Below are 13,205 nucleotides of genomic sequence, written 5' to 3'. Positions count from 1 at the left end.
TACACTCTAAAATAACCATAAAAAGCATAGTATAATAAATACATAAATCAGTTACATTGTCTTTTATTATGATTATTGAGTATATAATTATATGTGCTGTATTTTGTTTTTTCAAAGATTTTATTTTTAGGGAGAGGGGGAGGGAGGGAAAAAGACAGAGAAGGAAACATCAGTGTGTGGTTGCCTTTCATGTGGCCCCCACTGGGGACCTGGCTGACAACCCGGGCACATGCCGTGACTGGGAATTGAACCAGCAACCCTTTGGTTTGCAGCCCACACTCAACCCACTGAGCTACACCAGCCAGTGCAATATATGTGCTGTATTTTTAGACAACTGGCAGCATAATAGGTTTATTTACATCAGTATCACCACAAATATGTAATGCATTACATTGAGAGCTTACCATGGCTATGAGATCACTAGCTGACAGGAATTTTTCAGCTCTGTTGTAATCTTAATATATGGGACCACCATCATATATGTGGTCTGTTGTTGACTGAAATGCTATACAGCTCATGACTGTATTGTTATTTCTTTTTTTAATGTATATTTTACTTTAGTTTTTTTATTTAGTTTTTATTGTGGAATATGAAAATGTAGCTCTCCGCCCTCTACCAGCCTCCATCACATATGTACTCTTTCTATACCTTTAAATGAATTTAAACTGAATCAGTATTTCATGGTTCTCCTGAGTCTGTCTGCACATAAGCTGTGAAGTAAACTGTGATAACTTTTCCTCAACAATTTTATGATCTCCCTGTAGCTACTGATTTCCTTGTTTTTGGTTTTCATTTGCTTAATTTTCTTTTTTATATCTGCTTAAATTCTATATATTTATCACTAATTCAACTTTAAATTCATTGCTAGTTGTCTTGGACGTATTGGATATTTTAGAGTTTCCTTTTTCTTTTAGTGAAAACTTTGGGACCTGGTCTGTCTGCCTCTGGTTCACAACTAATCTGGGAGATCTCCCTTTATTGTCATTTCCTCAATTCCCTTTTAGCCTCTTGTGTTGGATTTCTGTTCTCACTTTCCTTTTACATTCTCTTTCTTGTTTTTTTCCCCTTGATACCATATTGGAGCACAGCCTCCAGGAGTTTCCTGAAGTACAGGAAGCATTGATAGTAATGTATCAAGACCTTAATAGTCTGAAAAGGATTTTATACTGCCTTGCTGCTTGAATAATTTAAACGTTTGTATGTTTGTAGCATTCTAATTTTCAAATAATATTCCTCCAGAATTTTGAAGCCATTGCCCCATTGTATTCTAGCCTCCAGTGTTACAGTTGAGAATACTGAAGCCATTCTTATTCTTGACCTGTTGTTTTTTTTTTCTGTATAAAAAGCAGTCAATATTCATCCATTGTTCAGGACCATTAGTGGACCCTTTTAATATGAAAACTCACATCCATAAGTTCTGGGGCATTTTCTCATATTAATTCTTTTGTCTCATCCTCTTCATTTTCTCTGTCCTTTTTTTCTGGAACTTTTTATTCAGTTATTGAACTTGTTTCTAAATATCTTTTTTATTTCTCTCTCTCTCTCTTTTTTTTTCTGTATTGCCTCAGAAATTGCCTTGATTTTTTTTGTGAAATTATGTTCTTATTTCATGGCTGAAATACAATTTTCTATTTTTAAGTTATTTTCTCCCTAGTGGTATGTTTCCTCCAGATTGGTTTCTTTCCCCCCTGCCTTTGTTTTGGTCACTCTATTTCTTGCCGAAAGAGGCTTTCCTCGGACATCTGATAGTCCTTATTTTGTGGTCAGTGTTGAGTGTAGAGAACTAAAAGGCTCCTGGGAAGGACTCACTCACTGCTCATGGGTGGGACTTGCTGTTTGTGTGCTTCACTGTAGGATTATCTGCATTACCTGGCTAGACCATTTCATTGGGCTGGTCTGCCTAGAGGATGACTGCCTGGTCTCCAGGGTTTTGTCTTTGGTGGTGTTGGCTTCTATTATAAATGTACATGTTTCTCATACCCAGGGACTCACCCATTCTCTGGTCCCCACAAAGACTTTAGTGATGAAAAAGTTCTAGACTTTTGCTGGGTCCAAGAGAGGCAGTTGTCTCGCTGAGGAGTCCAGCTGCTTTTTTTCCCTTAATATTTTAAGTACTTTTGATTGACTCAAGAAATACTTAATCCTTCTCAAGTAGAATATTGTATTGGGAATTTGAGAAGATAAAAAGAAGAAGCAGGTCTGGATTCTGCCATTAAGAACTTCACAGATAATACAAAAGATGCACACAAACATCTATCTATATTGGGAGATGCTAAGGGACACACATAGGTAGATTTAGTGGTTTATATAATATGGATTTTTAGTCATGTGCTACTTTTTAAATTTCTTTGGGCTTATTGGTAAAATGGTTTCTAAAAACACATTTTTAAAAACCTACCAAAATAAAGTGGACAAGTTAAAAGATAGCTACTACCAAATACCTTTCTTCGAAGATTTTTTTTCATATGATTTAACTTCTGACTGATTCCAAAGACTTTCATATAGTCCTCCTTATTGATTTTAGTTCCTGCCTTTTTTGGTTCTCATTTTTAGAGGTACATATGTAGTGCCACTAATTCTTGAGCTTTAGGGATTCATTGGTAGATTGGTTCTCTATTTCCCCTGCTGCCTACATAGATATATACACACACACATATATCTATATGTGTATATTTTTTTTCTAAGAAAGGCATAAACCCATAGGCTAGGAACAAAGAAAAAAGAACAAGGTTATAGCTTTCAGTACTGAAGTTCATAGAACACTAGTGAAGATCTTGGGACAAATGAGAAAAATGAGTTCTAAGCAGATAGCAGGGAAAGTAGAGAACCAATTTACCAGTGAATCTCCAAAAGTCTCAAGAATTAACAGCACTACTTGCCTCCATGAATGTGTGTGTGTATACATATGCACACATAACACACATACTAGGTCTGTTTGGAAAAAGTCCAGTCATTGTTAATATCATGAGGATGGTTTTTCACTGTATCTATATAACTTAGCAGCCAAGGAGAGAGGCCTGGAATGCTCATGTGTGAACAATGACCACTTCCCTATACTATTCAGTGGGGGCAGTAGATGCTGCTGAGAGAGCATATACACTGTGTGGCCATCACATTGAAAATGACTGAGTGAGTAGAGCAACGAATCTACATCAGATTTTGTGTTAAGTTTGAACATTCCTCAGCAGAAACTACTTGAATGATTAAGAAGGCCACAGCTATGGTTAACTGGTGATTGGCAGCTTCATCACAACAATACATCCATCCGCTCATGCATCACTCTTACACAGTTTTTTGGCAAATCATCAAATCTCCCAGGTGATTCAGCTTCACCGCAGCCCAGATTTGGCGCCCTGTGACTTTTGGCTTTTCCCTAAACTAAAATCACCTTTGAAAGGGAAAAGATTTCAGACCATTGATAAGATTCAGGAAAATACGTCAGGGCAACTGATGGCGATTGGGAGAACTGTGTGAGGTCCCAAAGTTTGAAGGGCACTGAGTCATCATTTTGCTGTATACAGTATTTCTTATATCTTGTATCTTCTTCAATAAATTTTTCTGTTTTTCATATTATATGGCTGGATACCTTCTGGACAGACCTTGTATATGGTTTTAGTGGTTTGGGGAGTGAAAATAGATGAGTGTGTTTAGTCTTTATCCAGGAGTCTTAATGTCTTTATGTGTACTTGTCTTATCTCTTTCAACTAGACTGCAAACTCTTATTTGCTTGAATCAGGTATATAATTATTTATATCCCTCTCAGCAACTAACTGCCTTCCACATAGTAGATCATAATCTGTTGTTCAATTTGTTATGTAAAGGAGTGATACTAAGTGACTGATATGTATAACAAATTGGTAATCATTCTAATCTGTAGGGAGTTGATGTGCTGTGTCCCTGGAGCAATCATTTATTCCTTGCTGTATTAGTTCCTTTAGTTGCCATATTGAGAATGAATGATATTCTGTGTAGATACACTATATGGGTACGAGGTTAATGTTTCATAGTGTGAAAATGTCCTCACTGTCCATGTTTAAGGCTTATGGATAGTGGATTCCGTTATCCTAATTGCATGAATGTTTCACTTCACCTGGGATTTCTTAGGGTAACAGTTTTTGAGAAGTAGAAATGAAGATGGAAGATGAGGAAAAGCACTTAAGATATTTGTTTCCCTCCCTTTTCTTCCTGTTCTTATTAATTAACATAGTACTATCAGTGAAAACCTAATTAAACTTTTCCTAATCTGATGTAAACCTTTGTAGTAACTGATACAAATTAGGTATTTAATATTTTAATAGATACTTGATATAGTGTGTACTGTACAATAAAGTTAAACCATGGCACTAAATGAAAATGAGTACTTTGACACTATGTCCCAGGCTAAGTTAAGGAACCAATTATGTCTTATTTATTATGTCTTTCCAGTCCTAACAGGGGCTTTACAGAAATGCACTGTATGAGTGGACACTCCAATTTTGTATCTTGTGTGTGCATCATACCTTCAAGTGACATATACCCCCATGGACTAATTGCCACTGGAGGAAATGACCACAATATTTGTATTTTCTCACTGGAGAGCCCAGCACCACTTTATATACTAAAAGGTCACAAAAATACTGGTGAGTATAGCGCTTTAGTGTTTTTCTATTTGAAGAAAACTCATCCTTTTGAAAGTAAAATTTACATATACATTTTCCTGGTTTATATTATGTTTGTTTACCTATAGCTAATCGGCTTGATAGTAAAAATCTTTTTTGGTGAGCATTCTCCTATAAACTGTTACAGATTTATTTTTATGCCCAGTAAAGTTTTTCATGCTTATACAGGTATGTGCAAAAGTAGTTTTACAGTTGTAATACAAACAGTATAATAATTAATAATAATACCTGAATGAACTCTGCATTCCCATACTCACAACTGTAAACCTAATTTTGCCCACCCCTGTTTATTTAAAAAGTAAAGTGATCAGTTATAAAAGGAGAAGAGTCCATATAATTTAGATATACTTTGTGATTTTAGTTTTTCAACTACTTGGGAAAACTAAGAGTATCTCTTTATGTTTTGACTGTTATGTCTGTATTTATAAGGAAATTGAATGTGTTTAGAGTGCTGGTATTATTTTTAAGGAGGAACACTGTTGAATATTCTTTCTCTCTGATTTCTGTAAACTGTTTCTGATTCTCCTGATATTCCTGGATTTGTGTATGGCTTAGCAGCTCTTTGTTATAAAATGTTAAGCATACTCTGTATAACTCAGTGCAGTATATGTCCTTATTTTTTAATGTATCTGGAATACTTTAGGACATATGTAAGCAAATAGTATGGCCCATAAACACTTAAAACTGAATTTCCTCGAGGAGTTTGGAAAATGCTTTGTATGTATGTGAAATCTTTGATACAGAATAATACAGATTTTTTAAACTTTATTACAGAAATCTTCAATACATACAGAAGTAGAGATGGCAATTTATATTGAGTTATATATACCCATATCTAGTAGGGAATAATGATCTGTTCCACCCATGTATTTTACATTGCTTCAAGGATTATCCGCATAAGCTCTATCTTGTTTCATCTTTCCCCTCTTCCACAACATTATTTTAAAGGCAGTTTTTGGTATACGGTTGCATTTGTAAATACTTCAGTAGGCAGCTGTAAAATAGGATTTGGCAAACTTTTTCTGAAAACAGCCAGATAGTAAACATTTTAGGCTTTGCTGGCCATATGCTTGCTTTTACAAGGACTCAACTCTGCCATTATGTTCAAAAGCAGCCATTGACAAAAAAAATGAATGGGCTTCTCTGTGTTTTGGTAAATCTTTATTTATGGACACTGAAATTTGGAAGTTACATAATTTTCATCAGGAAGTCTATTTTGTTTATTTTTTCCTAATCACTTTCAAATGTGAAACCCATTCTTAGTTTGTGCGCTATATAGTACAAGTGGCCTGCGGGCCATTGCTCGAAAAGATAAGGATTCTCTCTTTCTTTTTTAATTTTTTTTTAAGATTTTATTTATTTATCTTTAGAGGGGAAGGAGAGAAGGAGAGAAACATCAATGTATGGTTACCTTTCATGCATCCCCTGCTGGGAACTGGCCTGCAGGGAACCAGCCTGCAACCCAGGCATGTGCCCTGACTGAGAATCGAACTGCGATTCTCTGGTTCGCAGACCTGTGCTTAATCCACTGAGCTACACCAGCCAGGACCATCTTTCTTTTTTTATAATATCAATATCACACCTGAAACAAAACACAACCTCATTTCTTATTATCACATATCCAGTGAATGTTCACATTTACCTAGTTATTTCATAAATGTTTTTTCTAGTTTAATGACCCAAACAAGGTCCACATATCTTTCAACATGTCAGTTTTTTACCCCCCTCCTTTTAAAATCAGCTTATTTTACTTGCAGAATTTCCCACAATCTGAACTTTGCTGATTAGAGCCTTTTCGTTCCCTGTAACATGTTCTTCAGTACCCTATATGTCTCATAAGCTATTAGTTAGATCTAAAAGTTTGTCCAAATTCAGATTCAAGTTTTTAACATGAATACTTTATAGGTAGGATTGTGTACTTTTGTGTAACACATTAAGAGGCATGTGATACCTTTTTTGTGATGTTCAGATTGATCAGTGGGTTCAAGTGTTGTACACTCATTTGTTATAACATTCCCATCAGTCTTATTTAATGATTTTTAGCATCTATTGATGATCATTGCATAGATCCAGTATTTCATTAATATTTTCAAAATGATTGTACTCTGATTCTACCATTATTTCTGCATTTAAGAGCTAGCATTTTTCTATATAAAACTTTCCCACATCAACTCTTTGATTACCATGGAAGTGTTTCCTTGCCCCCTCGCCCACATCTTTTATTGAGTTTAAAAATTAGTTGGTTTCTTAATATCTTTTTTTTTTCTTTTTGATTCTCAAATTGCCTCCTATCAGGCCATTGTAATCCTCTTAAATTGGCTCTTGTGACCAGAGAATAAATCTCTATCTCCTACAGTGAGTGAGGATGCATTTTCCTGACACTGTAGGCTGAAAAGAGAAATCTATTGTTTGACTGTGTTGTATGCAGACTGTGAATCACTCTTATTTTTTCAAGGACCTGTGCTTAGCCCCATCCTTCATGAAACCAAGAGGCTGCATACTGAGTCTCACAGTTGTGGGTCCAGTCACTGTGCTTTTGAATTCTTCTCTCTGGGTATTTAAATTATAACCTTCCTCGATTTTGCTAAGTCAGTTATTGTATTTTCAGTGGCCTTTGTCCTTTGTAGATCAATACAATTTATAGCATTACTCTAAATAATCTGCCATTTTTAATGAGAATTTGGGGGGGCTTACATTTTCATATTTTTAGATAATTTTTCATTTGTAATTTTTATCCTATATAATTTTACATTAATGAAACATTTAACCATTCCACTACTAATGAATATTTAGCTTGGCTCTTTTTTTTATCCTATATAATTTTACATTAATAAAACATTTAACCATTTCATTACTAAGTGAATATTTAGCTTGGCTTTTTTTTTTGTCATTTCAACTAAAGTGACAAATTATGAATAGCATTTCAAAATCATTTAGCACTGGCCAGGTAGCTGAGTCATTTAGAGCATTGTCCCACTATGCCAAGATTGTGGGTTATGTCCCCTGTCAAGACACATATAAGAAGCAACCAATGAATGCATAAATAAATGGATAATAAATCAATGTCAGTTTATCCATTTCTCTCTCTCTCCCCCTCTCTCTAAAATCAATTTTTAAAATTGTATTAAAATACTTTACATTGTCTTCCTATGTAGTTTCTTAGAACTGGAAGGGATTGTGCAAGCCACGTAATCCTGTTCCCTCATTCTGCAGATGAGGAATCTCAGGTTAAGTAATATCCTTGCGGTCAGACTGCCCGTGAGTGGCACCTCTAGTACTTGCAACCAGGCAGTCTTACAACAGAGTCATAACCACTACTGCATCTCCATTGAGTCAGATGTTTTTAAAATTGCAATGCTTTAATAACTAACAAGATCGAACATTTTTCTGTATGAAAATATGTTCACTAATGCCTTTTTTTCCTTTAGTATGTAGTCTTTCGTCTGGAAAATTTGGGACATTACTTAGTGGCTCATGGGACACTACTGCTAAAGTGTGGCTGAATGACAAATGCATGATGACTTTACAGGTACAGCAGTTCTTTGTGAATATTCTAGATAATTAAATATGATGACTTGTGGCAACTTAAATTAATATCCATTTTATTTGCAGGGTCATACAGCCGCAGTATGGGCAGTAAAGATCTTACCTGAACAGGGCTTAATGTTAACTGGATCTGCGGACAAAACTATTAAACTGTGGAAAGCTGGAAGATGTGAGAGGACTTTTTCAGGTAATATCAGAGTATACACACCTCTGATCATCTTACTGCTTCAGATTTATTCAAATGGACTTTTTCTCAAAGGTTTAGAAGATTGAAAGTGGTATTTGAAAAATGTCACCCATGAGTCTTTTTAAAAGATATTTTGAAACCTCTCATTAGAATCCAGGTTGCATTGATAAATAGGTGCCTCATGGCCTATAATTACTGATTGTGATTCTATGAACTATGTATGTGCAGCTTGTGGTGTGCAGTTACATTTTTGCTTGTCCTTTGAACATGTTCAGTCTGAACCTTGATGGCTCAGCAGTGTTACCTTCATATATTGAGGAAAACATAAGTGCTTTCATTAATATTGAAGTATATTGTGTAATAATGCATTTCAGGTTCTATTTATTTGGTGGTTTAGGTGGGTAGTCTTTTTAGTAAAAGGCAAGAGATTTAAACAATCTGAAGAGAAACCAGAGTATAGGTGGGTACCCTTTTTACATCTCAGCTATTAAATAACTCCTACACTGGTGTGAATTTTTTGTTGTTTTTTTTTCTTTTATTTACTTTTTATTCTCCATGGTGGTAAAGTTGATTACCACCATGGAGGATCAACACTGTGAGAAGTCCCTGTGTGAAGATAAAACTATCTATAGATGGAAAATGGACAATGAGTTCTAATAAACATCTCTGTTTTTGCTTCCATATATACATATATGTATCTAGTTGTTATTAGACAACTGATTGTCTAGACAATCAACTTAGCAAATATTGAGTGTGGGAAAGGTTTTGACTTCTGATTTTTGTTATATGATTAGAAGCTTCAAAGAATGTTTTCTTCTTAAAAAATCATAGTGACATTTTCTACAAGGCTTCAAGTCATATTGAAATAAATTGAATTTTGTCAACTGTATCTTGTTACATAATTAAGAACATTATGTAAGAAGTTTATTGCATAAATTCTTGCTGTTTTAAAAACTCCGTAATCATTGGTTTTTAGTTTATCTTTTTAGTGCTTACATTTATATAAGTTATAAAATATTCCCCAAAATAAATCAGCAATGTTTGGCTTTATTCGCATTGTGGTGGAATCAAGAAGTAGAATAATTAGTCAGGAAACTTGAATTCTTGTTTTAGCATTGCCTATGATTAGATAGTTGTAGAAAAATTAATCTCTCTCAGCCTAGTCTTGCATATTTTAATAAAATTTTCTCTGATGCATTTAATATTTCAAACTTAAATTATTGCAGTCTTTTATAATCTTAGTTTTTCTTAATTTTTTTCTGGTGTTTTGTACGTATTTTAGTATTGTGTGGTAAAAAACTTAAGGGGTATTTATTTCTTGTTATGTATTTCAGTTATATTTGAATATTGTATATGTTATGAATTATTTTTACTATTGGATAAGAAAATTTGAATTGTCAGGTTAAAAAAGGAGAATAGTGGGGATCAAAGTTATGTTTCTGTAGTGTTTTCAGAAAAAAATTGCAGGCTTTCTGGCCAAGATGGAGGCATAGGTAGATACACTTTGCCTTCTACACAAGCAAAAGAAGGACAACAAATTTAAAAACAAAAATAACTAGAAGTGCCAGAAGATCGACCTGTATGAAAGTTCGACAACCAAGGAGTTAACGAAGAAACATTTACCCCGACTGGGAAGAGGGGCAGAGGCTGGCAACAGGGGTAGAGAGGACTTGCAGCAAGGCAGTGGTTGGAGGACCAGGGCAGGCAGTGGCTGGCAGAGCCGGTAAGGTGGCAACAGGCAGAACGCGTGGTCCCACATTTTTTTTCTTTTTTCTTTTTAATTTATTTTTTTATTGATTATACTGTTACAGTTGTTCTATTCCCCCTTTTCATTCCCCTCCATCCTACCCCTCTGTCCCCACCATTATCCCCCTTTAGTTTATTACCATGTGTCTCAAGTTCTTTAGATTCTATATTTCCCATACTATTCTTGCCCCCCCCCTTTATTTTCTATCTACTGTCTATGCTACTTATTTTCTGTACCTTCTTCTTCCTTCTCCTCCTCCCACTCCCCTGTTGCTAACCCTCCTTGAGATCTTCATTTCTATGTTTCCACTCCTGATCTAGCTGTCCTTTTGGTTTGCTTTTGTTTTAGGTGTGGTTGTTAATAACTGTGAGTTTGTTGTCCTTTCACTGTTCATGTTTTTTTAACTTCTTTTTCTTAGATAAGTCCCTTTAACATTTCATATAATAAGGGCTTGGTGATGATGAACTCCATGAATTTGGTCTTATCTGAGAAGCCCTTTATCTGTCCTTCCATTCTAAATGAAAGTTTTGCTGGATGGAGCCATCTTGGTTGTAGGTCTTTGGATTTCATGAGTTGGAATACTTCTTTCCAGCCCCTTCTTGCCTGTAAGGTCTCTTTTGAGAAATCTGCTGACAGTGTGATGGGGACTCCTTTGTAGGTGACTGTCCCCTTAGCTCTTGCTGCTTGTAGGATTCTCTCCTTCATTTTAATCTTGGCTAATGTAATGATGTGCCTTGGTGTGTTCCTTCTTGGGTCCAACTTCTTTGGGACTCTCTGAGGTTCCTGGATTTCCTGGAAGTCTATTTCCTTTGCCAGATTGGGGAAATTCTCCTTTATTATTTGTTCAAATAAGTTTTCCACTGGTGGCTGTGCCTTTCCCCCTTCTGGTACCCCTATAATTCGGATGTTGGAGCGTTTAAAGATGTCCTGGAGGTTCCTAAGACTCTCCTCATTTTTTTTTGAATTCTTGATTCCTGACTCTTTTCTGTTTGGCCATTATTCGCTTTCTTCTGGTCCACTCCCTTGATTTGAGTCCCAGTTTTCTTTTCATCGCTGTTGGTTTCCTGTGCAATTCCATTCATTTCAGTTATTTTTGCCTTCATATGTTCCTCTAATTTGTGGCTATAATCAACCAGTTTCTGTGAGGATCCTGATCACCATTGTTTTAAACTGTGCGTCTGAGAGTTTTGCTATTTCTTCATCGCTTAGATTTATAGGCTCTGGGGCTTTGAGATCTTCTTGAGCCATTTTTGGTCTGTTTGCGCCCGTTAAGTCTGAGGAGCAGAGCCTTGGACTCCCAGGTTGCTAGGTTGTAACTCTGTATGTGGAGACGGGGTCAGAGCAGGGAAATGGCGGCCCCCTCTGCGGTTTCTGGCAGCTGGGTGAAGAGCAGAGCCTTAGGTTGTTCACTGGGGCAGGGCCACTTAGGTCACTGGATTATGACGCTGTATGTGGAGGCAGGGTTAGAGCGAAGAAATGGCGGCGCCCTCCAAAGCAGCTTGCCGCTGGGGCTGCTGGCTGTCATCCAATTGCCCACTCCCTCGCTTGTCTATGCACACATGAATGTGCGACCACAGTCAACCTGCAGCCCCGCTCCCTCGCTGTTTCCCCGCGATTGCTTGCTGAGTTGCCCACCAGGTCCAACCCTGCTCCTGGATTCCACGCACCTGAGTCCGTCTGAGTCCGTCTGACGGAGTTTTCCTGTGCAACCCCACTCCACCAGCTGCTGGCTTCACCCCTTACTGGTCAGGCTGAAGAATTTGTTGTTATCAGACTTCTGAAAAGTTCAATTATCTGTGTTCTGGCTGTGTTTTCTATTCCTGTTATTTAGTTGTCTCTAAACTTGGTTATGTGAGGAAGCACAGCGTCTCCACCTATGCCTCCATCTTGGCGGAAGTTGGTCCCACATTTCTGTGTGGATAAACCAGAAGGAACACCTGGGGAGCGAGATAGGCTGCACAACCCATGGTCTCAGCACAGAGAAATAAAGCCTCAAAACCTGACTGAAAAAACCTGTAGGGTTGAGATAGCAGAATAAACTTCCAGCCTCACAGGAGAGTTCATTGGACAGACCCATGGCATCCTAGAACATACACAAACCCACTCAGCTGGAAGCAGCACCAAAGGGGCCCAGTTTGCTTGTGGGTAGTAGGGGGAGTGACTGGGAGTCGCCAAAAGCTGAGCAAGTGACATGGTTCCCTCTCAGACCCCTCCCTCATGTACAGTGCCATAATGTAGCCACATGGGTTGCCCCGCCTGGGTGGGGGGGTACCTAAGGCTCCGCCCCTTACAATGTAACAGGTGTGCAGAGACCAAAAAAAAAAAATGGCCCAAATGAAAGAGCAGATCACAGCTCCAGAACAAATACAACTAAGAGATGAAGAGATAGCCAACCTATCAGATGCACAGTTCAAAATACTGGTAATCAGGATGCTCACAGAAATGGTTCATTATGGTTGCAAAATACGAGGAAAAAGTGAAGGCAATGAAAAGTGAAATAAAGGAAAATATATGGGGAACCAATAGTGAAGGGAAGGAAACTGGGACTCAAATCAATGATTTGAAAGAAAAGTAAGAAATAATCATTCAACCAGAACAGAAGAAACTCAACAAGAACTCAAGAAAATGAGAGGCTTGGGAACCTCCAGGACAAATCTACATATTCCAACATCGAAGCATAGAAGTTCCAGAGAGAGACAAGGAAGAGCAAGAAATTGAAAACATAATGAAGGAGAACTTCCCTCATGTGGCAAAGGAAATAAACTTCCAGGAAGTCCAAGAAGCTCAGAGTCCCAAAGAAGTTGGACCCAAGGAAACACACACCAAGGCACTTCTTAATTACATTAGCCAAGATTAAAGAGAAGGAGAGAAGCCTAAAAGCAGCAAGAGGAAAGGAGACAATTACCTTCAAAGGAGTTCCCATAAAACTCTTAGCTGATTTCTCAAAAGAAACCTTGCAGGCAAGAAGGGGCTGGAAAGAAGTATTTGAAATCATGAAAGGCAAGGACCTACATCTAAGACTACTCTATCCACCAAAGCTATCATTTAGAATGGAAGGGCAGATAAG

The 13,205-nt window shown here is 37.1% G+C and overlaps 2 protein-coding genes across 3 annotated transcripts in view; one reads left to right on the top strand and one right to left on the bottom strand.

The window, feature by feature from the left end:
- PLAA (phospholipase A2 activating protein) overlaps positions 1–13,205 on the top strand; it is a 39,335-nt gene that overhangs the window by 3,314 nt on the left and 22,816 nt on the right. The window contains exons 2-4 of the mRNA XM_037145414.2: positions 4,426–4,619; positions 8,087–8,187; positions 8,271–8,391. Of these exons, the coding sequence (XP_037001309.2) occupies positions 4,426–4,619; positions 8,087–8,187; positions 8,271–8,391 (416 nt within the window). The remainder of the gene's footprint in view (positions 1–4,425; positions 4,620–8,086; positions 8,188–8,270; positions 8,392–13,205) is intronic.
- IFT74 (intraflagellar transport 74) overlaps positions 1–13,205 on the bottom strand; it is a 142,908-nt gene that overhangs the window by 125,876 nt on the left and 3,827 nt on the right. The window lies entirely within an intron of this gene.

The sequence above is a fragment of the Artibeus jamaicensis genome, unplaced genomic scaffold, assembly GCF_021234435.1.
Source record: "Artibeus jamaicensis isolate MK-2021 breed Jamaican fruit bat unplaced genomic scaffold, CSHL_Jam_final scaffold_1964, whole genome shotgun sequence".
Classification (NCBI taxonomy): Eukaryota; Metazoa; Chordata; class Mammalia; order Chiroptera; family Phyllostomidae; genus Artibeus; species Artibeus jamaicensis.
Note: the sequence above shows the minus strand (reverse complement) of the source record. Positions and strands in the feature narration are given on the sequence as shown.